This window comes from Pygoscelis adeliae, unplaced genomic scaffold, assembly GCF_000699105.1.
Source record: "Pygoscelis adeliae isolate BGI_AS28 unplaced genomic scaffold, ASM69910v1 Scaffold839, whole genome shotgun sequence".
Classification (NCBI taxonomy): domain Eukaryota; kingdom Metazoa; phylum Chordata; class Aves; order Sphenisciformes; family Spheniscidae; genus Pygoscelis; species Pygoscelis adeliae.
Genome location: NW_008825555.1, coordinates 143,492 through 165,700, shown reverse-complemented (window position 1 = coordinate 165,700; position 22,209 = coordinate 143,492). Strand labels below are relative to the sequence as shown.

At 36.7% G+C, this 22,209-nt stretch overlaps 1 protein-coding gene across 1 annotated transcript in view; it reads right to left on the bottom strand.

Moving 5' to 3' along the window:
* Positions 1 to 14,037: 14,037 nt before the first annotated feature.
* The window catches only part of LOC103923809 (vitamin D 25-hydroxylase), a 16,686-nt gene continuing 8,514 nt past the window's right edge, over positions 14,038 to 22,209 (bottom strand). Inside the window, exons 5-8 of the mRNA XM_009332235.1 lie at positions 19,291 to 19,432; positions 18,367 to 18,999; positions 15,550 to 15,879; positions 14,038 to 14,213 (exon numbers count right to left, since the gene is read on the bottom strand). Of these exons, the coding sequence (XP_009330510.1) occupies positions 14,038 to 14,213; positions 15,550 to 15,879; positions 18,367 to 18,999; positions 19,291 to 19,432 (1,281 nt within the window). The remainder of the gene's footprint in view (positions 14,214 to 15,549; positions 15,880 to 18,366; positions 19,000 to 19,290; positions 19,433 to 22,209) is intronic.

The window sequence follows — 22,209 nt, the reverse complement described above, 5'->3', positions numbered from 1 at the left end:
AAAGAACATTTTATCTTTTACTAAAGCAGTGGCAGCATTTATATCTGGTGACAACTTTGCCAGCAACTTTCTTATCTCAGGTTTCCCTTAAACTCTTTAGAAATACTGAAGCAATTTTTAAATTCAGAAACAAGTAGCAAACCTCAGTGTTTAATAAGCTATAATGCTAATATGCATTTCCAATTAGATATTTTCAAGTTACAATAGCTTGCTTCAAAGATATGTTTAATTATGAATGTATTCAAAATCCACCTTAAAATGACTGTTATTTATGTATACATAATATGTGACTTAATTGTTACTCTAAGAGCAAGGGGAAAAGAATGTACAAATGACATCAAAGGTTGGTTCAGGGCATGTTTGCAGAAGTGGATGTAACTAACTGAAGGTGTCTTAATCTTTCAAAAAAGGTAGTGGAGGGTCATTTGAATGTTGATTGAGCTGTTGTCAACAATAATATATTTCCATATAAGGCATATCACTCTGATTCTGGTAACAACCCACTGAGAAATGAGAACCAATTTAAATCTGTGATCACACTTCAATTCACAGCTACCAAGGGATGCTGAGGAACACAGAAAAGCACACAAAAGAACACACTTAAAATACTTTCTAAAGCAACACTCTCCACTTTTTTTTGTCGAGAAGTAGGCCACATTAGCTGACACTGAAGTTTATGCTGCTACAGTAGATATACCTTTTATGGATAAATATTCTCAGGTTTAAGTAAAGTCTTCAGCCCCTTTCCTATCAAGACTCTCCCATCTCCTCATTGCCTTCTTTTACAATGTATGTTGGGTTACTCGCCCCTATGCATACAGTACCTACAGAACTAGACTAGAAAGTTTTCTGTAAGGACCCAATTCCCTCCATGCTTCTGGAGACCTCCGGATGTTATGGTGGTGCTAAACTAGTCAAAATGAACTCCTTGGATCCTGTTCCTGTGAGTTCTTCCTCCATGACAAAGTTAGACGCTGAGTCTAAGATTCAAAATGAAAGAACCAGTGTAACATTACTTAAGGTAAGTCCAAATTAACAAAGTTAATTAAATTAAAGACCTGATTTGCTCTGTGCATAGAACCATTTCTTCGCTGTACTTCTTGCATTCAATTTTAACCACAATCAGTGGCAGGTGAATCAACAAAAGGAGTTAGCAGAATTCAAGAGCTCACTTTTAGCTTTGGTGCTTCCTCCTGGGCAGGCATAGCTGAGGCTGGGCTCTGGTTCCTCTAAAAGTATACACAGAATTTGAGGTAATCCAGTGTGTGGCACTGACATTCACAGGGCAGTGCTTTCCCTTTTGCCCAAAAAACATTTGAGAAGGTGTGAGAGGTGCAGAATTGGAAGTGTCTCATACGCTGGTGAGTGTGAGATCAGGAATCCCAGTCTGAGACACATGTTTTGGAGTAAAAGGATGGAATTAGCTTAGGTGATGAGAAATAGAAAGGAAATGTAAGGATGGCATACACACACACACACACACAAAAAGATACGTTCTTATTCAGAAGAAAGACACTGTTTATTGTTTCAAGCCAGTTCATTGTCTTCAGAAGAATACAGAAACAGGATATCTTTGGTAAGTCAGAATATTTGGATTGTTAGAAATGTTATGAAAATAGAAATGAAAATTAAATTATACTACTAACAGTGATACAATTATAACTTGTGATACAAGTTTAAGAAAACTGATTTTTCTGTGGCCAATAAAGATTAGATGACAGAAAATAAATATACGAAGTTGATTCAATGAGGTACAAAAAGTATGATCAAGGCAGTGTTTTATGTTGCTTTTTTTCCTCCAGCTTTCTTCAGAATTGTGTTTCTGGACAACGTGCTTCTTCATGTCTGCGTTAAGGCAAATGAGGTAACAAATTGCTTTAATTTTTGCAGTGAAGAATTTTCTTTTCGATGTTTTCTGAAGTAAGCCTTTAACTTGCTATAAGAATCATACTGCAGATTCTCAGAGATTAAGCTGGCAAAAGAACACAACTGTTAACTGGTCCCTATCTGATCTTAATTTAATAGGGCCATAATCAGTTAGTACTTTTGTCCTCTGCTAAATGAGAAAGAATAACATCTTGTATTTCAGAGGAAAGAGGAAAGAAAGCTTATGGACTAAGCTGCTATAGGATAAACATTCCAGTGCACTTGAGTTTCTAGTTGGCACTTTCCTGGCATAGTGTACATCCCCTGCATCCTTGTGAATCCAGCTAATAGATACATAACTCTTAACTGAGCAATTTGTCTCAATGGTTTTGTTATCCATCTGTTACTCTAATTTCTCTAAGACATTTCTGGCTTAGACTTGAAATAATACTTCTGGTTAGTCTCATTTCTGTTATCTGCAATACTAAAAAAAAAAAAAGTAACTAGCAATTGCTTGTTTCGTTAATAATAGCATTAAGCTATAGAAAGTGGTTCCAGTAAAGAAGAAACTTTTCCTTTGGTACTGAGATTGAAACATCTGTCCAGAAATTGGCTGACTTTAAATGCTATTGTTGTGATACAGTCAGGATACTGAATAATGGATGCTTAATGTATTTAAGTGATTGACACTTATTTGGTTCTATGTGACACTACAGACACCCTTTAAAAAGGGCACAACACAATCAGAAATGTTTGACCGAAGGTTTCTTTTGGAATCTGTACACTGTGAGTCATCTTTTGATTTCTGTACTTCAAGAGATCACAGGTGACAGCAACTGGTGCCTATGATAGGTTCTACTACGCAGGCTATTATCTGGCAGAATGTTACCATCTGTGAAATCTACGTAAAGAGAGTAAAAATCTTATACAGAGGAGAAACGTTCTGCCTTCTGGTTTATCTGTGAGGTTTCAGCAAAATAGAAATGTGTAACATTAAACCAATAGAGCCTTTAAATAACGGTGAGAGAGCATAGTGTTTCAAATTATTCCTACCATTCACCTTGTGATTTGTCCACGTTCTAAACATCTTGCCAAAAAACAGGTGATGAGTCACTTCTGACTCATCGCTCCAGATCAGCAGAACCCTTTGCACCTTGAATCAGATCAAAGTCTTTTTGTTTTACTTGCATATAAAACAAAGACTAATGCTTAGCTTAGAATGCAAGTTTTATACCAAAAATCCAAAGCTTGACATTACTTATTGCACATGGGGAGCAGACTGCAGACTTTGTCACCTGTGCCAGTTAGATGTGAAAAATTGCTCCTATATGTGGTCATTCAAATGGACGTAGTATACCCCTCTTTCTTTTGTCATGATATTCATCCTACTAGAATTTATTAACCTCTGTGGTATTGCCAATTTATCTGACTCATATATTAACTAAGCTTTCTCTCAGTCAAAGAAGTGAATGAAGAAGCCCTCCTATTTATCTTGAAGAATGGGCTTGTAATCATTTTGTTCTATTCATCATAAATAAGGCGTTAGCAAAATACTGTTTCTAATTTCAGATGTCACACCCCAGGAAAAATATCTGTCCATTAGACAGATTGCAGAATTCCAGTACAGACCAGTGAGACTGACTGGAAATATGCAAGACATGGCCTAAAGAGAAGGAGAAAGATAAAATTAATTCAAGAGACTTTTCTGAGTTTAAAGAAAATGAGGCTTAAGTGAGATCTTCTAAGGCTGCTTCAAAGAGCAAAGTAATCAGAATAATGCTTTCACTGTTCATAGTGTTTAGGACAAGAAGTAGCAGATTTAGATTGCAAGAAGGAAGATTCAGGCTCAACATGGCTGATTGTCTAAGGATTGAGAGGGCTGTGACTCACTGAAATAGATTGCCTTGGAGTATTAAGGAAGTCTTTGAAAATGAAGAACAGTCTGAAAACCAGCTTTCAGAAAAATGTATTATTGGGTCAGATGAGTGAACTGCATAACTTACTGAGATCCTTTCTGGACCTATTTTTTAAATATTAGGACTAGAGATGAGATCTGGTATGGATCGCTTTAAATACCAGTAAGAAAATGTGCACAATGATAGAAAATAGTCAAATAATAACACTCAGACAACAGGAATTGGATGTGTCAACTGAATCTCTATTTCAGTGAATATTAAAAGCTTTTCATTTACTGAGTATTTCACTGGTAATGCATCTCCCACCAGAAATAGTCTTTTTATTTGTTGAGGGACAGAGCTAGAATCCTTTTGAAAAAACAGACAAGGTTTGAAGCTCAGCCAGAGTTAAGATTCTGTCTAGTTGTCAGCTTATGAATAAATGGAAATGCAGTAGCCAAAAAAAAAAAAAAAAAGATTGTCTAAAGTTAGTTTGCTAAAGCTTATTATATTTTAAATATTTGTCAAGCTATATGGTCCTCTCTAGATCTTAAGAAAGTGCATACTTAAGACATTGGGAGGTGTTAGATGCTTTTGAAGATGATGTAATTCATATACTTATAAAAAGGATTAGTTTAAGCAAGTGGGGATTTTAGATAAATTTTAGCCCTTAGCACTGAGTTGTATTGCAATCAACAATGAATTATTCTTACAGTCTCTTTTCAAATATATAATCATGACATTCATTATGACATGAAGAACTTGAATATTCTATAGACTATATCTACAATTTGTGATGAAGTAAATGCAAGATTAGGATATGTTGCATTTCCGTCTATACTGTGAGAGTTTAGACTGTACATTCTTTGAGAGAGAAACATTATTCTTTATACAACGTAAAATACAATGGAACAAGATCTGAAGATGCCTTGAAGAGGCTTTAAAAAGGAACTTTTATGCTTCCAAAAAAGAGCAATGAAATTAACTTCCTAACCTATATAGGCACAAGAAGGGTCATAAGTACCTATGTTTCTCCTGGAAAAATTAGGCTTATAAAATTCTGCTGTGGGGCATGTTCACCAGCATTATTATTTTAACTGAGTTTATTGTGGAAGTTGAAGAGAACCAAAAGGGAATTTGGACTCCTTAAACAGGGATGCGGGTGGAGAAAGGAAACTTAATTACCTGAGAATAACTGGAATTGTTTAAGATGTTTTATAGTGATTCTATTACCTAACTTTCATTCCTTATTGGTATGAAACCCTACCTGGATTACCTGTATTAGTGAAGGACCTGAACAACGATTGAGCCATCCTTTACTCCCTCATTTTAGTGAGGGTATAAGAGTGTCCATGGGGCATACAGCGTGGACTCTGTTGTCTAGATGCTAATGGTGGGACTAATGTGGTTAAGCATCCTAACAAATTAACTGTAATGTAAAAAGCTCATCTTTTTTTATATGTAATATTTTTTCATGCTTCTGATAAGTCATAGTTTATACAAATTAAAAATATTGCTTTTAAGATTTTTAGTATGAGCGTAGAAAAGGAAGTCAGCACTTGAAAACAGCAAGGGAATAAATAGTAAGTTTATTCTGTTTTCTGGTATATTACTATAGGCTGGTATATATCACATGTAAAATTTTAGGCAAGCAGCCATCTGCTGCGGTAATAGTAAGATATTGGATTAGATTGCACATTCCTGATATGCTCCATTATTTTAATGGGTTTAATCTATTTGGAATGTTACTTATTCAGAAGAATGTAACAAACGTAATGTCTCCTGAAGTCTGGCAGTCTTCCTAGGAAATGACCACTCTGAGTACGGGTTCTGCCTAATTCTAATCACATTGACATCAAGATAGTTGACAGCCTTCAAAAATATCTAAAGGGATAATCTAGAAATGGAAGAATCTGCTGATCCTCAAATTGTATTGTATGAAAGGACAGAATAAGGCATAATATTTCCAGAACAGAAGTTTACTTTGATCTTGATAAGAAAAAGGGTTTGAATTATGAGGCCCAATGCCAAAAAAACACCTCAGACATCCAGCTGCTATGAAAATGGATGTCTGTACCTTCACAGACCAATTTATACTGAGAGTTTACCTTTCAGACTCTTACTGAATAGTCCACCCTACTTGGCTGTGTTATGTTGTGTTTTCATCATTCCATCTATCTCACTCAAAGATAAATTCTAATCTGGCATCTTCACCATTATGATTTTTCTTTTCCCTGTTTATCCTTAATCCTTATATTTTCCCATTCAATGCATTGTTGCAAAATTTACATAATCTTATTTTCACCCCTTTTTCAAAGTGATTTGACTATCTTTTATTCTGTTCTCTCTGAACTTGCTACTTTTCAGGTGAATGTGCTATCTTAACGACAACGTAATCTGCCTCATCTACTTGCTAGTGCTTGTACAAACCATTAGGCTCAATTCAGGCTAAAAAAAATGCAGATTAGTAGTTTATTTTCACCATTCAGATGGCCTGAATCAGTGTGCTGGTTTTGGCTGGGACAGAGTTTATTTTCTTCCTAGCAGCTCGTATGGGGCTGTGTTTGGATTTATGCTGAAAACAGTGTTGATAATACAGGGATGTTTTCATTACTGCTGAGCAGTGCTGACACAGTCAAGGCCTTTCCTGCTTCTGACACCCCCCCACCAGCGAGTAGGCTGGGGGTGCACAAGAAGCTGGGAGGGGACACAGCTGGGACAGCTGACCCCAACTGACCAAAGGGATATTCCACACCATGTGACGTCATGCTCAGCATATAAAGCTGGGGAAAGGCTCAGTACATAAACTGGGGAAAGCTGGCCGGGGGGGCCGCTGCTTGGGGACTGGCTGGGCATCGGTTGGCGGGGGGTGAGCAATTGCATTGTGCATGACTTGTATATTCTATTATTATTATTTTATTTCAATTATTAAACTGTTTTTATCTCAACCCACGAGTTTTCTCGCTTTTACTGTTCCGATTCTCTCCCCCATCTCCTGTGGGGGGGAGTGAGCGAGTGGCTGCGTGGTGCTTAGTTGCCGTCTGGGCTTAAACCACAACAATCAGAATTAGATTCAGAATCTAATTGTGTAGGACAACATACTAAATCAAGAAAAGACCTGCTTGCTATGTGAGCTCAGGCTGCTTTAACACTTGAATAGCTAGCAGAGGTTTGGAGTTCAGAGAGAACAGTAAATTTGTAAGCTGATGATTGAGACAGGAGGGACTACTGTAAACTTACATAGTTTACTTCTCATGCTGAAGACAGTGCAAATTAGCACCAGAGCATAGAAGAAAGGTCTGATAACTTATTTTAAATTTTCTGTAACAATCCAGGAATAACTGTCCTCACTGCTAGTTATATACCTGATTCTTCATCTAAGCTGTTCAAAGTATTCACCTGGTTCCTAGTTTAAAGATATTTCACCTTAACTTCTATTTATATTCTTCTCTACTTACTGAAGAGATCTTTTATCAACTTTTTGTTCTCTGTTTAGATAGCTATAGACTACAATTAAGTCACTTAATCATGTATTTGGTAAACCAAGCAAATGAACTGTCTTGAATGTGTCAGTAGCCCGTATGTTCTACATTACATTTCTGTGGTGTATATTCTGGAGACATGCTTGAATCTCCAACTTATCCAAAAACTTTCTAACAGTGCCAGTGTGTCACCAAGTCTGAAATAATAAATCATTCTGAAATGGAAGCGTATTAGCTTGGACATGGTGCTGCCCTGATATGATCACATACTATTTGGTCAGCTCATAAATCACTAGGAGTACCTTGCAGCAATCCAGAATATATAGCATAAACATATGGTTAGTCATTTTTACAGCTTTAGAGGAACACTTAACATTTTGGTTTTTTTTTTTAATGCTCCTTCAGTTATAGACAACAGAACAGGACACGGTATTCAAGGAATGCTTGTGCCAGGACAAAATACATATATAGCTTCTGTATCTGTTAACGATTGGACTCAATGACCTTAAAGGTCTCTTCCAACCTAAATGATTCTATGATTCTATCCTCACTCAATATTCTGTCAACACAAGACCTTTTGGCTGCACAGTTAAAGTTCATGTTTAACTAATAACCCACCATGACTCCCAAGCTCTTTCAGAATTACAGCTTTTCAGTATAGATTTCCCTCATCCTATGCCTGTTTTCTGTGTCACTGGTCATAGACATCTCAATTTCTATTTGGACACGTCCAAAAAGGCCAGAGTCCAGAAGGAAAGACCTTCCTTCTATTGATACTGGATCTGGCCCACAGGAGGTCAAAAACATACTCTGTGAAATGAATAGATTGTAGTGTGAGTGTATGAAATTAATGTAAACCAACTGAATTCTTTTCAGAATTACAGTTTTATAACTTCTGCAACATTACTAGAAAATAGAGTGATCTTGTATTTGAAACCTGCACGATGATGATGCTTAAGGAGGGGATCACCAGACAAATGCAGAAAGCTCCATGACTTCACCTCAAGCTCTGGTCGAGTCTAGTTACGGGCAAGGAACATTTGGAGAGAGATGCTGAATACCACTGAATAGAGATGATGCTAAATTCCTGCAGCGTAAAGTCAGTGCACGTCAGATCTTCCTATGCGGTACTATAATACTAGTTATCAACACTGCCTACATTGCCGATGCAGAATTATTTTCCCATTTGGAGTACATCGAAGTTTCCTTTGCAAGAAAACCTGGTGTAGAAGAAAGGGAGGCATGCACATCTGTTCAGCACTTTTCAATTCAGCAAATATTCATGTCAGTAGGAAGAAGAAAGGGGAATGAGTCCACAAGCACACAGAATGGTTGTTAAGGGTAGGTTGGGTTAATAAGCAGAGAAACTGCATTAGTGTGATGGTCATTATACAGCAGGTACCAATCAGGCTTCTCTTCCCTTGCAGTCTAATCTGTGCAGTTCTGCAAGAGCCTGTACATCTCTAAAGCTAACGCCAGTATCTCACCTTGGACACTACTAGGAGCTGATTTGATATCCTACCTAGACTGTTTGCTTCAACAATCCTTGCTGAACATTATCTGCAAAGAAATGAGCTCACCTTAAGCATCTTCATGCAAAGTCGCCTAGTTTGTCCTTGGCATGATGAGTAACTTTGGAGGTTTGGACTGGCCAGTAACACAGTACTTTGAATGACGTCTGTTTTCTCAACATACACAGAAACTACACAGTGAGATATTTCTGTCCCTGACAGCTATCCTCAACAAAACACCTGAAAATTTACCAGCTGTTGTCCAGCCACCCGCAGGCTAAAGATGGCATTGCCATGGGTCTCCAGGGCTGTTTAAGCAAGGTCCCCCTAATGCCAGATGGTGGTCCCCCATAACCTATATTCTGGCTCTACAGAGAGCATATTCACTTTGCTCTCTTTCAAGATTTCTAGGGCTCCTGGGCACCGCATTTCCCTTTACCCATAATACAGTGGCATATCCCCATAGGAGAAGGAACTATTGATTCTGCCCAATGAAAAGGCAATTTTCCTAGCAGGTTCAGTTCACGTTTCCTGCAGTGATACTCAAACCATGGACAAGGGAGATCACATCTTCTAGGCATATTTTAGCTCTTAAGTCACTACAGATCTAAATCATGAGGGAGTTTTGCTCCTTTCCAACCCCAATTCTGTACAGAATTAAAAATTACCACAGTTCTATGATACACTTAGTTTAAGGATGAAAGAAGTAGGCTCTTTGTACATTTCGGTCTGAAATAGCACTTTGGCTGCTACAGATACAGTGACTTCTGGTACTTAGTCTGAAAAATTCTACCAATTCAATCCAGAAATGTCATCAAAAGAACTGTAATTATTTTTCCAGATAAAACACTCATGCTTCCTGATGATTTGTAAATAATGGCAAAAATTAGAACACATTGTCTTTTTGCTTTCAATCTACTCTTTTCTTCCCTATTTATAATTTTCTCTTTATTTAACTTTCTCTCATTTTCCAGATGATATGACCAATCCTCTGGACAGTTATTAGTTCCCAGTTAAAACATTACAAAGTTGACAGTGTATACACAATATTAAAATACATGCTATATTATAAACATCAGATATAATATTCTCCTTTTCCCCTGTTTCTATTTTATCATTCCCTTATTAAGAGAAATTGAGATCTAAGACATGAGATATTGTTCACTGAAAAAAGATGTAGCTACATCCTGGCATATAGTCCAAGTTAGCTGAACTATTTCTAGTATGTACTGGCAAACTAACAAAAAAGCATTATCATGATTCTCTAGGTCTTTCTCTCACAGCATATTCTGGATACATATAAAGAATATATCACAATAAATTCAAACTATTTACTTTAAGAGAAGCAGTAATGCTGCTTGAATTTTTATGAAATCTCACTTTGTATAGTTAATTTCTGAAGGCATAAATTAATGAACCTTCCTGCATTTATTAGGTTCACACTAAGCTTATGTTCACCAGTACCACAGAAACTGGTGGAAGTTCAGGAAATGAAGTGCTGAAGAGTAAGATTTTCTTCGGCATTCTTTCAGTGTCGTACATGACATGCTTGTAGCGTTCCCTTTTCAGTTTCTGGGGATGCTGGCATGGGCAAGGTTAACCCAAAAACTTCAGTGTAAGGATAGAGTTTTAAAAAGGAAGATTTCAGATACTATGGTGGTACCGACTGCCGCTCTTGCATCAGTGTTAAGAAGGGGATCTCCTGCTGGATAGCACGATGTGTTGCCCTAGGCCTAGACTTAAGTCTAGGAATAGATACAGGAATAGACTCTGTCTGAGAAATAGTGCAGAAAGCACCCATTCTCGTGATACAGAAATGGCACGAAAAAGTAAAGGCACAGAACCACTTCTAGAGTTTCTGGTTTAGGGCAAGTATACAAAACCAGAGCCAAGATGGAGAAAACACATGTAGGAAAAACATAACAGCAGCTCATAATCTTCCTTCTGGGACTACATTGTAGTTGGCTGTGGAGACGTTTGAATGGGATATAGTAAACTAATACAATGGTGAGTTGACTATATTCTCCTCCAATTAGCAGGATTTCTGTGATTCTACTCAGAAAAGACAGCTAGTTATTGTTCAAGGAAAAATTAAAATAATTAAGTAAAGAATATAAAATCAAGTCTTAATCCTAAAATTCCTATTCCTTAGGAAAGACTGCTGAATCTAGTCTGCATTTACAAATACTGAACAAGACGGAAAAATAGTGCAAAGAACATTGCAATAATCTCACAGGAAGGGAAAAAGCTGAAGTGGATTTTTTCATGGACAAACTAGAAAAAAGAATGATTCAAAACTGTACAGGGATTGAGAGCAGCAAAGGCAAGCTGAATATGCATTTTTAGCTACGTTTACAGCAAAAAGTCCTTCACTGCCTTTGGGAACAGCAGTGGAGTTACAGAGAAAGTACATGAAAGTTTCTTCTTGTGGTTGTGGTATACCTGTACGTGGAAACAGGGCTTCAAGTTCTAAACTATCATCATGAATTCAAAGAGCTAACTCTGCAAAAGACAAAAATGAGAAGACTATAAATACTGGAGGGAATAAAACTTGGGAAAATGGTGAAACCAAGAGCGCCATAAATGGCATTAATATACAAAAATGGAGAGGTTACAACTTAAATTTCAAGAAATCTTTCCATCAGTATTTGGACACATTGTTTTAATCCAAAACCTTAGGACATTTATAGCCAGATAGGAAAAACTTTGCAAATGGGAACAATCTTACCTCGACACATCACTTAATGTCTTTCTTCATCCTTAAATTCTACAACCAGAAAAAGATATACCGGTTAGTATATCAACCTTTAATCCCCAAACAATGTTAAATAGCAGCCAGCTATGCTAGGTATTTCAGCTGTAGAAAACTCTCACCAGGAAATTCTGAACATCTGGCTGGCCACTGATGTTCATTACTAATCAATCTTGATACAATGGAGAAATTCCAGAGGACTGGAAAAAATCATTATGTCAGTATTTCAAATTATTAAATTGAATCATTAAGATAATTCTAAGTCAGAGAGAAAATACAGAATGAAACATGTACATATAACTAATACTGATACAGATTTATAGAAAAGACAGTTTGCCGAATGTATTTGATTGCTTAATTGAGACCATAAGTTGGCAGATAATAGTAAAAGTTCAGACTGATATTCTGAGGCTTTTATAAGGCGTTTTGATGTAGCAATGAGAATAACATATAATGAATATGGTTCTCATTAAATGGATTAAAGACTAGCCAGGAGTTAGATCTCAAAATACCTCAGCAAAAGGGAATTATCACTGGCCAGCTGCATTTTGAGCATAGCCCCCGCAAGAACTAGTTCTTGATTTTTATTAATCCTCCCCCGACTTCAATTAGGATTATTTGAACCATGTTAACCAAAGGATGTCCTAGAGTTCTTGCAACCCAGAAGGCAAGCCTAGATACTAACAAAACTCTGGCTGTCTGGTCTAAGAGCACAGGGTAGAATATAGGAAGAATTACGAGTCCAGAACTGTAGCACTGAACTCTTCTGTTCAGTATTGCTTCATACTGAAGGCACCTAAATTAGGTAGATTCCACAATTTTTTGTTAAGCATTTCACAAGCACCCAGCATCTACTTATGCAGGTATCCAGAAAAGCCTCAATCTTGACTCCTAAGCCCCACTGTTTGCCAGTATCTTAGGAGTGGTTTATTAGCAGCTTTCATGGTGTGCCCAATGCACAGCAGTCAGGCTTAGCTCCCTCCTCCCCTTTTTGAATCTTAAATCTTCTCTACAGAAAGGCAGTTATTCAGCAAGAGGAGTAGCCTGCCCACCCTCTTCAGAGCATCAAGAACGTGTTCGAGATGCTCTCTGTGGGACATGTGGGTCTGACTACCCTCAGACAGAGCCAGTAATTAAATCTGGACCTGCTGCATCTTAAAGTCAACAGGCTACTATATAAGTGGACTGGTATTAGCGCTGTTTGATCCTCTTTTGCTATTTCAAAAGAAAGGAAGTATTTCCGCTCAGTATAAGCTGTAAACATCAGGTCAGCAGAAAAACACCAATTCCTGCCTTCGAACTTTCCTGCAGCTCCAAATTGAAACATAAACTGTATAAAGAGCAAGGTCTAATACTCAGCCCTGTCCTTAAATAGCCACTTGCTCAGTGTGTGTTTTGTTCTGAACCCTATTCTGAGGCCCTACTTCTCCCCACATGGTGGGGACTGACCATACCATATTTACAGTGTCAGGTTCTCCTGTAGGCCCTGCATGCATAAATCTTTAGCTACCAATAACCACAAAGCAATAGCTGTCAAGAATAAAAAATGAAGCTGGCAGAAGTCAAGAGTAGCTGTTACGCCTAAAACTTGTGCTTAAAATCTATTTAAAATCTGTTTCTCCCCACCCTATTCCACTCCCCCTCCCAAAAAGGTTTCTTTTCTGGTCAGACTCATGAGCAGCTTATTTTTGTGACTGGTAGTGTAGTTGCATGCGACTCCGGTAACGCAAACACTGTTTTTTCCAGACTACTTAGGCAGAGATTAATCGTTACACAATGATCTGTATTGGGAGGCAATGAAGGACATGTGTCTGGAAATGCAATAAACTGGCAAAAAACATTGCTGTAATTGTCAGGACTATGGCATAATTGAACACTTTGTGTATGTTACTAAATGAGAAGCAAGCCCTAAAAGATCTTAGAAGTGAATTCACACAGTTATCTGATTCACTAGAAAATCATGACCAACTGGGAAGATAGGGCAAGGAGAGGAAGGATGAAAATGCTTTAATAGACAGTTTGTTTGTCAAGGCTGGAAAAGATAGTTTATTCTGAGTTACAGAAATTTAAATAGATACCTTTAAAACCTTTTTAGCTATGTAAATTTAATGGAGAATTATAAAGAACAGCTCAGCTGCAATAATGTAAATGAGATTTCCACGGATGAATCCGAGTATAAACATTTTGAGCCATATTCTCCATGCTTATAAAAATATCCTCTCAAAGTAAAGTGGCTTGCTAAGTATTTAATATTTAACAGCTGAATCAGAAGTTAGATTCAAAACAGACTTCTGGAGTGAAAACATCAACTTTAAACACAGGATGTGTTTCACATTTTTGGTTGAGGTTTTTCTTTGTGAAAACCGAGGAAAAAGAAACTATTAACTTGTGCACAAATAGTCAGAATTTATCTGCAAGTCCTTTAAATTTTTGTTCTTCTGACATGAACACATTTAGAAATAGAAGGCAAGGTGGATCCTCAGCTGCAACTTGGAGCATTGTGCTCCACCTGACAATCTAGACCCTTCTCTTCACCGTCTTTCTGCACAGATGAGGTATGGCTGTGGTTGTAATGTCATGCCTAATCTTGGTTTGAGATCTGGAATCACGCCGTGAGGAAAACACAGGTGAAATCGTTGTAGTAATGAAGTGAAAAACAAAAACATTTCCATTCGAGCTAGTTGTTCTCCAAGACAATGTCTTCTTCCTGGATTGAAAAGAAGGTTTTGAAAAGACTTGAAATGTGTTCAACTACATTTTCGCTCTTATTATGAATGAGAATGGTCATTTCTGTGTCCTAAGAGGAGCTGTATGAACTTGGTGGTAGTATTCCGTAAGAGAGGACAACTGATAATTTACAGCAAGAAACAGATTTTAGAGAATTTGTTCCTCTCACTACACAAATGCCATTTTAACTAATTCTGTCAAATCTATTTAGATAAGCTATTAGCTACTTCGTCTTGTCTTGAAATGCCAATCGAGACAGAAGATATTTTAAAAAAATGATACTGTGCATTTCAGCCTTTGTCCCCTACTATTTTCTTAATTACCCCTACTACCAGTCATTATTATCTGGCAATTTTTATAACGTGGTAAGTAGAAAGATATGAAACGGGTCTGGATAATGCCTTTAAATATTAGTTCCCATTCCGTGTATGACTAGTTACAGGGTGTAAATGTGGTTGTGGAAGACACAGATGAATGGGTAACAACATTTGGAACTGGCAAAAAGAAACGTAATACAATACACAATAAAGGTGGACTTCATCAGATCTAACTTTGGCCATTTAGATGTTGCACATCTATTCCAAGGGAATTGTCTTGTCTTTCTCCTTCTATTTTTTTTGAGAAAGAGTATCCCAGATAAGTAAACTAAGTCACCCTCTACACAAGGCTATGTCTTTCTATGGACCGCAGAAGTAACCCTGGCAGTTAGCTTACACAGAACACCTAATATTTTAGGTTGATAATCATATGCAAGGTAAATTATCCATATTAAGGTATATATTAATATCCATATTAAGGTAAATTATCCACTCTTACAGGCATCAAAAGACAAATCCATAATGAATTAGGACTGCCAGAATCTCTCTTCAGGACAAAATGCAGTGCTACATGCTGACCCCCAAGCTAGTTCTGAATAAAATCTGCAATTTCTGGTGCTGATCTAAGTGCTGAAATTTGAAAGCTGTTTGTGTAAATCACCTGTATGTAATAACTTTAGCAGCAAATGACTATTAATTGTGAAATGAATAACACTTATCTACTGCAATGATATAAAATGTATAGACTCCTCAGATAAGAAGATATTGTGCTGTCTTTTTGTTAGTTTGTATATAATAATGAGCTCATCTAGACAAAAGGTATTATGCTAAAATGTGTTATGTCCAGAGTGCATCATATTGAATATCTTTAAAATAGCTGTTTCATCAGAACTGTGGATATTTTATATCATTCTGTCCATTCCTGATTTATTGCGATCACTTATATGTTATACATCTCTAGATTTATGAAAAGGGAACAGTGGAAGAAATCACTCTTACCTAGTGAAAAGGGAATAAATGCATCTTTCTTGACAAACTGCCCACTGCCGTCCAAAAATCTCTCAGGAGAAAACACTTCTGGATTGCTCCAGTATTTTTCATCAAAATGAACGGAGTAGAGGTTTGTAATGACTGTAGTGCCTTCAGGAATAGAGTAACCACGCACAACAGTATCTTTGGAAGTCGCGTGAAAAATACCTAGTGGAGCTATATTACAGAATCTTAGAACTTCATGTAGAACAGCCTCAGTGTATGGCATTTTGCATTTCTCTTCTAAGGCAGGCATTTTGTTTGGGCCGATGACTAAATCGATTTCTTTTTGAACTTGCCCTGTTAGGAACAGGAATAAAAGGTGATGTTTATTGTGTAATATCCTTTATTTTATTAATTTAAGCTATAAAATATATACTTTTAAAAGGATACTGAAACATGAAATATGTTATATAAAATACAGTGGCCTATAAGCTTTTAAATTTAGACTCTATATTCCTTAACCTGCTAGTAGGAATATTACTAGCATATACACCAGTAATCTTCATTTTGAAAGTAATTATTCTCAGTAAAATCATGTTTTAACATACTTTTCTTTCCTTGTGTACATTTTTATTTCTGGAGCTCTTCAAAACTAAAGAAACGAGCAAAAAACTGCAAAGATAAAGTACATTAAATACCTGAGTGAACACAGGTAACACTGAAATTAGCTACTTGAGCCTTTCCTTGTCTAATTCTGCTACGATTCTTTAGAATTGTCACAGTGTAAAATCATTCACTCTTAAACTGAAAATATCTGATACAACACAGTGAGAGCTAAGAGGGACAGGAATCTGAATTTAACTGAAAAGGAAAAATTCAATCACTGATTTTTTTTAAGCTATTTTAAAAATTAAGTTCACAGGTTATTTAAATAATCTCAAAGGCATTCAAACTGTCTCTTCTTTTTCCTGATACTCTTTCTTTGTTGAAACTGCCAAACAGCTCCTAACTAAAACAAAGTTGGACTTTTACAATTCATGTGGAACCAATAATAAAAATCTGGGCAATGTCAGAAAAATTCTACCAGTCACCAGTTTTTTCAACCTGAAGTGACGATGTTTCACATCAAAATAAAGAGGTGAAAAGCAGCTTAGTGAAAGTACATTCTGTGATGTAGTGGTGTATCGGTGTATATTGTAATACTTGGACAGAGAAAGTCTAAATAAATGAAAGGTAACAGTAATTTTTATTTTTATCCAGATGAACTGATTTTGAATCCAAATTCAGAAACTCATTATATCACAAGATCTGAGATCAGAAGATTATTTTAGGTAAGTGGATCTCTACTAAATCAGCCAACGTATAGGAGACACAAAACGACAGTTATCTTGATCTTTATTGAAAAACAGTATTTTGGTCAGATCTTAATAGAGAAGGAATAAGGATGTTCTTGTTTTAAGATATGAATATTGTTTGTGAACTAGGACAGACTGACAACTTTGATTTAAGTGGACCTTTTCGCATTTGGGCTTTTTATACAATGTAAAGCATAAATATATCCTATTGACTAATTACGGCACTTAATACATTCTTAACTAGAATATGGACAATGTACATACGCATCCTAAAACTGAAGTACCTATGAAATCAGATTCTATCTTTTAATTTTATTAAATGTTTTTCTTTTTTGGTAGATTTTCTTATTTTACTGTGTGGAGCACATAGATGAATCAGTGGAGTGCAGAAGCATAAAAGCAACATTTAATTTTTTTAAATCCATTTGTTTTGAATTGTCTGAAATGTGCTGACTGGTTAAAAATAGCAATCGCAGTTTTAAGCATCCACAAAAAAGGTTATTAGCTGTACTTAGTGAGCTGAAGCTACATATTACTCTTAAGTATGTCCCTCAAGGTTTTTAAATTAACAACTCAAATCCTGTTAGATCTTGCTTTTAATCCTAGACTAGAAGAAAGTTTTCCTATTTTTTAATCTTTAATCAGTTTCCTCATGTTCAATTAATTAATCAACTAACTAAAATAGTTGAGTAAATGAAAATAAGAAAATACGTAAGAAGTTACGGCTCTCAGGAGATATTTGAGCAAACTTTGGTTCTACTTGCTTAGTCAGATATTTTAACCAGCTCAGTGAATATGGGACTTAAAACAATGATAATAGCAGCAACCAAAGAGCTTTGGCGTCAATTTCTTTATTTAATCTGAATGATTTTCACTGTTTATAGCATGACATTCAAACATCTACTGCTGTCTTACTTTGGAATGACTGTAACACATCTTTTTATTTTTAAATGCTATTTTTGTTCTTCCAAAAGTATAAATATACATGTCTATAACATGTAAATCTATTGTGAATTGAGGCACTTAAGGATAAAAAGAAATTGTACCTAAACTGTTAACCACAACCTGATTTACATTTTTGCTGATGTTTTGACATATTTCATTTAGTTTATTACTTTCACATTTAATTGCATTTGCTTATTAACTACATAGATGAGTAATATCTGCCAACCAATATTATGCATCACAACACTAAACTTAAATATATCAGAAATACTTTATTAAAAATGTTAAAGCTACATAAAAATGTATTCACAAAATAATATGCTAAAATCTTATCATCATACTTGACTTTTGTTATCCACTTCATCTGCATATAAAATAAGCTTTTCACATCTGTCCATAGTATATTTGGCAAATGATACGATAGAGTAATATATACAAACCTTCCTTTTTGGTTACACCTATGGATCACTGCACCGCTTTGAAGAAGCATTTTAAATTTGCAATAAGAAAGTGTATCGGTTCCTCAAAACGTCAAAGTTCTTACCTTGAATGTTTGGATAAAGAGCCATAAATAACAGTGCCCATCTTAAAACATTTGTTGTGGTTTCTGTCCCAGCTATGATGAGTTCTCCAACAGAGAAAATTAAGTTTTCTCTTGAATATGTAGATTCTGGATCATTTTCATTGCAATCCATCTCATCTAAATATGCGTCTACAAAATGTCGAGGTGACTGAGGCTTCCTATTTTCAGAGACACGTTCAATAAGCTCATGAAGAAAGTCATAGACTTCAGCTGCATTTTTAAACAGCTGCTGGTGTTTCCCAAATGGCAAGATACCAATCCAAGGAAAGGCATTATATAAAAATACAGAAGCACTAGCAGCTAATTCAATATTTTCACTAAAAATCTCAATCATGTGCTGAAATTCAGTATCTTCATATGTAAAACGTTCTCCAAAAATAATCAAATTAGTAATGTTTGAAACAGCATTTGTTATCAAGTGCTTAAGATCAAATGGTCTGCCTTTGTATGTATCAATGGCATCAAGAAAAAACATAGATTCTTCTGAAATTTTGTGTTCAAAGGACTTTTGACCATATCCAAAAATTCGAAAGGTATTTACAGCTAATTTGCGATGTTCTGTCCATCCTCTGCCATATTTACTGTTCAGTAAGCCTGAAAAAATATTTTGACACAGTATTTTATGCAACGCTTTCTTTTCCCCCCATAAGATAATAAAATTATTTAACAAGACAAAAAAGGAGACAAAAAATTACACACAGCTTGCTATGGAACATAGTCCAAGAGTGACAATCCTTTCCAAATAATATCTTTAAAGAAGCATCAAGTATTTTATGAACAGAGATAAAGAAGTAGAGAAAATGGCTAAAGCAAATGTTTCATGTGATCACAAACCCATCTATTGGGCAAAAATTACATTTTTATATAAAAGACAGCAGGACTTACCTCCCATGTTTGTCAGCTTCTTAAACAAGGGAAGAGACGGTCTATCTGCAAAAATTTCGCTTTGATGAACAAGGCATTCTTTTACTGCATCATAGCCGTTCAGTACAATAGCAGATATACCTCCAAGATCAAGACTGAAGATCTTTGGGGGAAAAAAAAATAAAAATTGTAAAATGCTATTACAACCAGATCTTAAGAACCAATAATGACAACAACTAAAAACAAGTAATGAAAAAGTGAAAGAACACTAAACATCAATGCAAAATGCAGACTCGAATAAACGTCAGTAGGGCATACAGGTAACCAGAGGTGACACAACCGTGGCATTACACAGTAGAGTCTGTTGTGAGCTAATTTACTCTCAAAAAAGAAAGTAAATTAGCCCACACTACATTCTGTGCTTTGCTGTGCACCTAAAGCGACCAGCTCTCCAAAGCAAGGACTGGGGATGCTTTCATATAGTCATCAAAAACAGTGAATTTGGTACAACAATGCATGTTTTTCAGAAAAAGTGTACTTTCCCCCAACATTAGTAGATATAAGTAGATATTAGTATAAGCGTCTACTTACATAATATAACATAACATTGTTAGATATAAGGTACAGTTTTTATATAAGAACTAAAGCACATATATCGTCTACTTTCCTAATTTGCTGAGACTACTTCCACAGGAGGGAGGAAAGCTTTACTACTGTATCTGCTCCTCCTCCCTGCCTGAGTAAAGGTAAATTCCAAGAGCTTAATTTGGCTAAGGGCACTATGACTGAAGCTACAGGTTCGTATCACGAAGACTTCCAACGTGTCACTTAGTCATGGCAGGCACAGAAGTGGTGTCAGCTGTGAAAACAACCAGGCTGCACCCACTCCTTTCTACCTCTGAAATTGGACACCAGCTTACTTTGCACAGGCTCCCAAAGAACCATCAGATGATAGAAGCGAGAGCCATGATGACAGCCAACAAATGACAGCATAGCCCAGCTAGTCCCATCTCCTGTTTCCAGAAGTGGTTAGCACTAGATGCTTTGGAGAAAGATGCAATACATCCTGCAGAAGGCACGTACAGGATAAACAGAATGAAAATCTTAACCTAAGTTTTAAAAATTAAAACTGAGGCTAAACTCAAGATTGATATCCTATATCCCTTCCATATTTTTCTTAGCATTATAAATCCGTATTTTTACCTATACAAATCTAGTTTTTCCTTCATCTCAGAGCTGTTGACCTCCACAATATGAAATAATGTGACCCTAATTATACATTCTGTGACAACTGGGTTGTCACCGAAAGGGTTGTCAGGCGCTGGAACAGGCTGCCCAGGGAAGTGGTTGAGTCTCCATCCCTGGAGGTATTTAAAAGACGTGTGGATGTGGCGCTTAGGGACATGATTTAGTGGTGGATCTGGCAGTGCTAGATTAACGGTTGGACTCTGTGCTCTTAAGGGTCTTTTCCAACCGAAATGATTCTATGATTCTATAACTACTTTGTTTTAGCAAACTTGGCATTTTCACTGTTATAATGGCTCGTCTTTTTTAGGTGACAAGAAGACGCTCCTAATATATTTCTGTAAACCATCTGTGAGTTTTGTGTACTTTGATCATAGCTTATTTATCTTTCTTCCTATGTCATACATAATTTAAAAAAAAAATCCTTTCATTGTCTTTTTCCAGAGCCCCCCAAATCCTGATATGCCATCTTCAAGTTCCCTCAAAATCTGCAGGATCCTTTCTGACAGCAGGTGACTAGAACGACATACAGCATTCCAGGCAAGTATAAAGCTTACTTTATTTGATGACACATTTTCCTTCCTATTTCCATTCTATTTGTCCTAGCATTTTGCTTGAAACACATTCACTTTTTTCTATTGCCAAAATAAACGAAACAAAAGATAATCCTATCCTTTTGTTTCTCCCATTTAGCATGCTTTTAATTCATGCACTTCGCTTCCCTTCTCATTCACGGCAAGACTGTGACTATTTTGCTTCTCCTGTAGCTTTCATAAATGATCTGGGCAAAAGCTTTCGACAGACTTAAGTTCTAGCAACAGTTTTATTTGCTTGTTAGGGTTGTTATATTTAAACACTTCTAGCAGTCTGAAGGATGTGGTTTTCTAGATGAACCACTGTCTGTTGGACACAAAGCTCAGTCCTCCGCAGACCTCCAGTGATAATCCTGCCAGGTAAAACACCACAGGTGTTACAGACAGTCTGGAGATGCACAGCACGCCGAAAGGCTGGCCAGGGTGTGCGCGCTGACCGGACAGCTACCAAAACGTACGTGTGTGTGTTTATGTATGTGCACACATACACACGTACAAACGCTAACACCTGCCTGCCTTCCCCTGCTAGATCTAGTCTGGGTTTAACTTTTATGAAGCTTGTAAGAATTGATTGGTTGCTTGAAACTGGATGATGAAAAGAAACACCTGATATATAAGAAAGTATGAAAAAAAGAAAAAATCCATTCAATTAGCATTACGTAGTTATGCTAATTGACTGTAAGTAAGTATTCCAAATGTCCCACTGAAGGTACTTCGAAGCAACATGTTTTCAGTGAAAATGTTGCATTATCCAAGTGCCTGCTCTTTGGTTGTTGTAATTTTGTTAGTTTTAAGCCCTTTTGGCGTGTCCAAGGCTTGTGGATATGAAGCAAGTGAGTTACTTCCATTTGCAGCAGGACACCGTTTAAGCAGTGTACCAAAAAAACAAAATAAAAGCAAGAGCAGGCACGCAGACAGCTCCGCTCCGCTCCGCGCCACCGACCTAACGAGGGAGCTCTGGCGTAAGAGGGGTAAAAACTCTTCTCCTCCGCCACTGGCCTGTCCCGGCTCCCACGGGAAGGGCTGGCCGCAGCACCGGTTTTGCCAGAGCCTTGTGCTCCGGGCCCCGCTACCGGCCGGGTACCGCGCCCTTTTCCCTTTT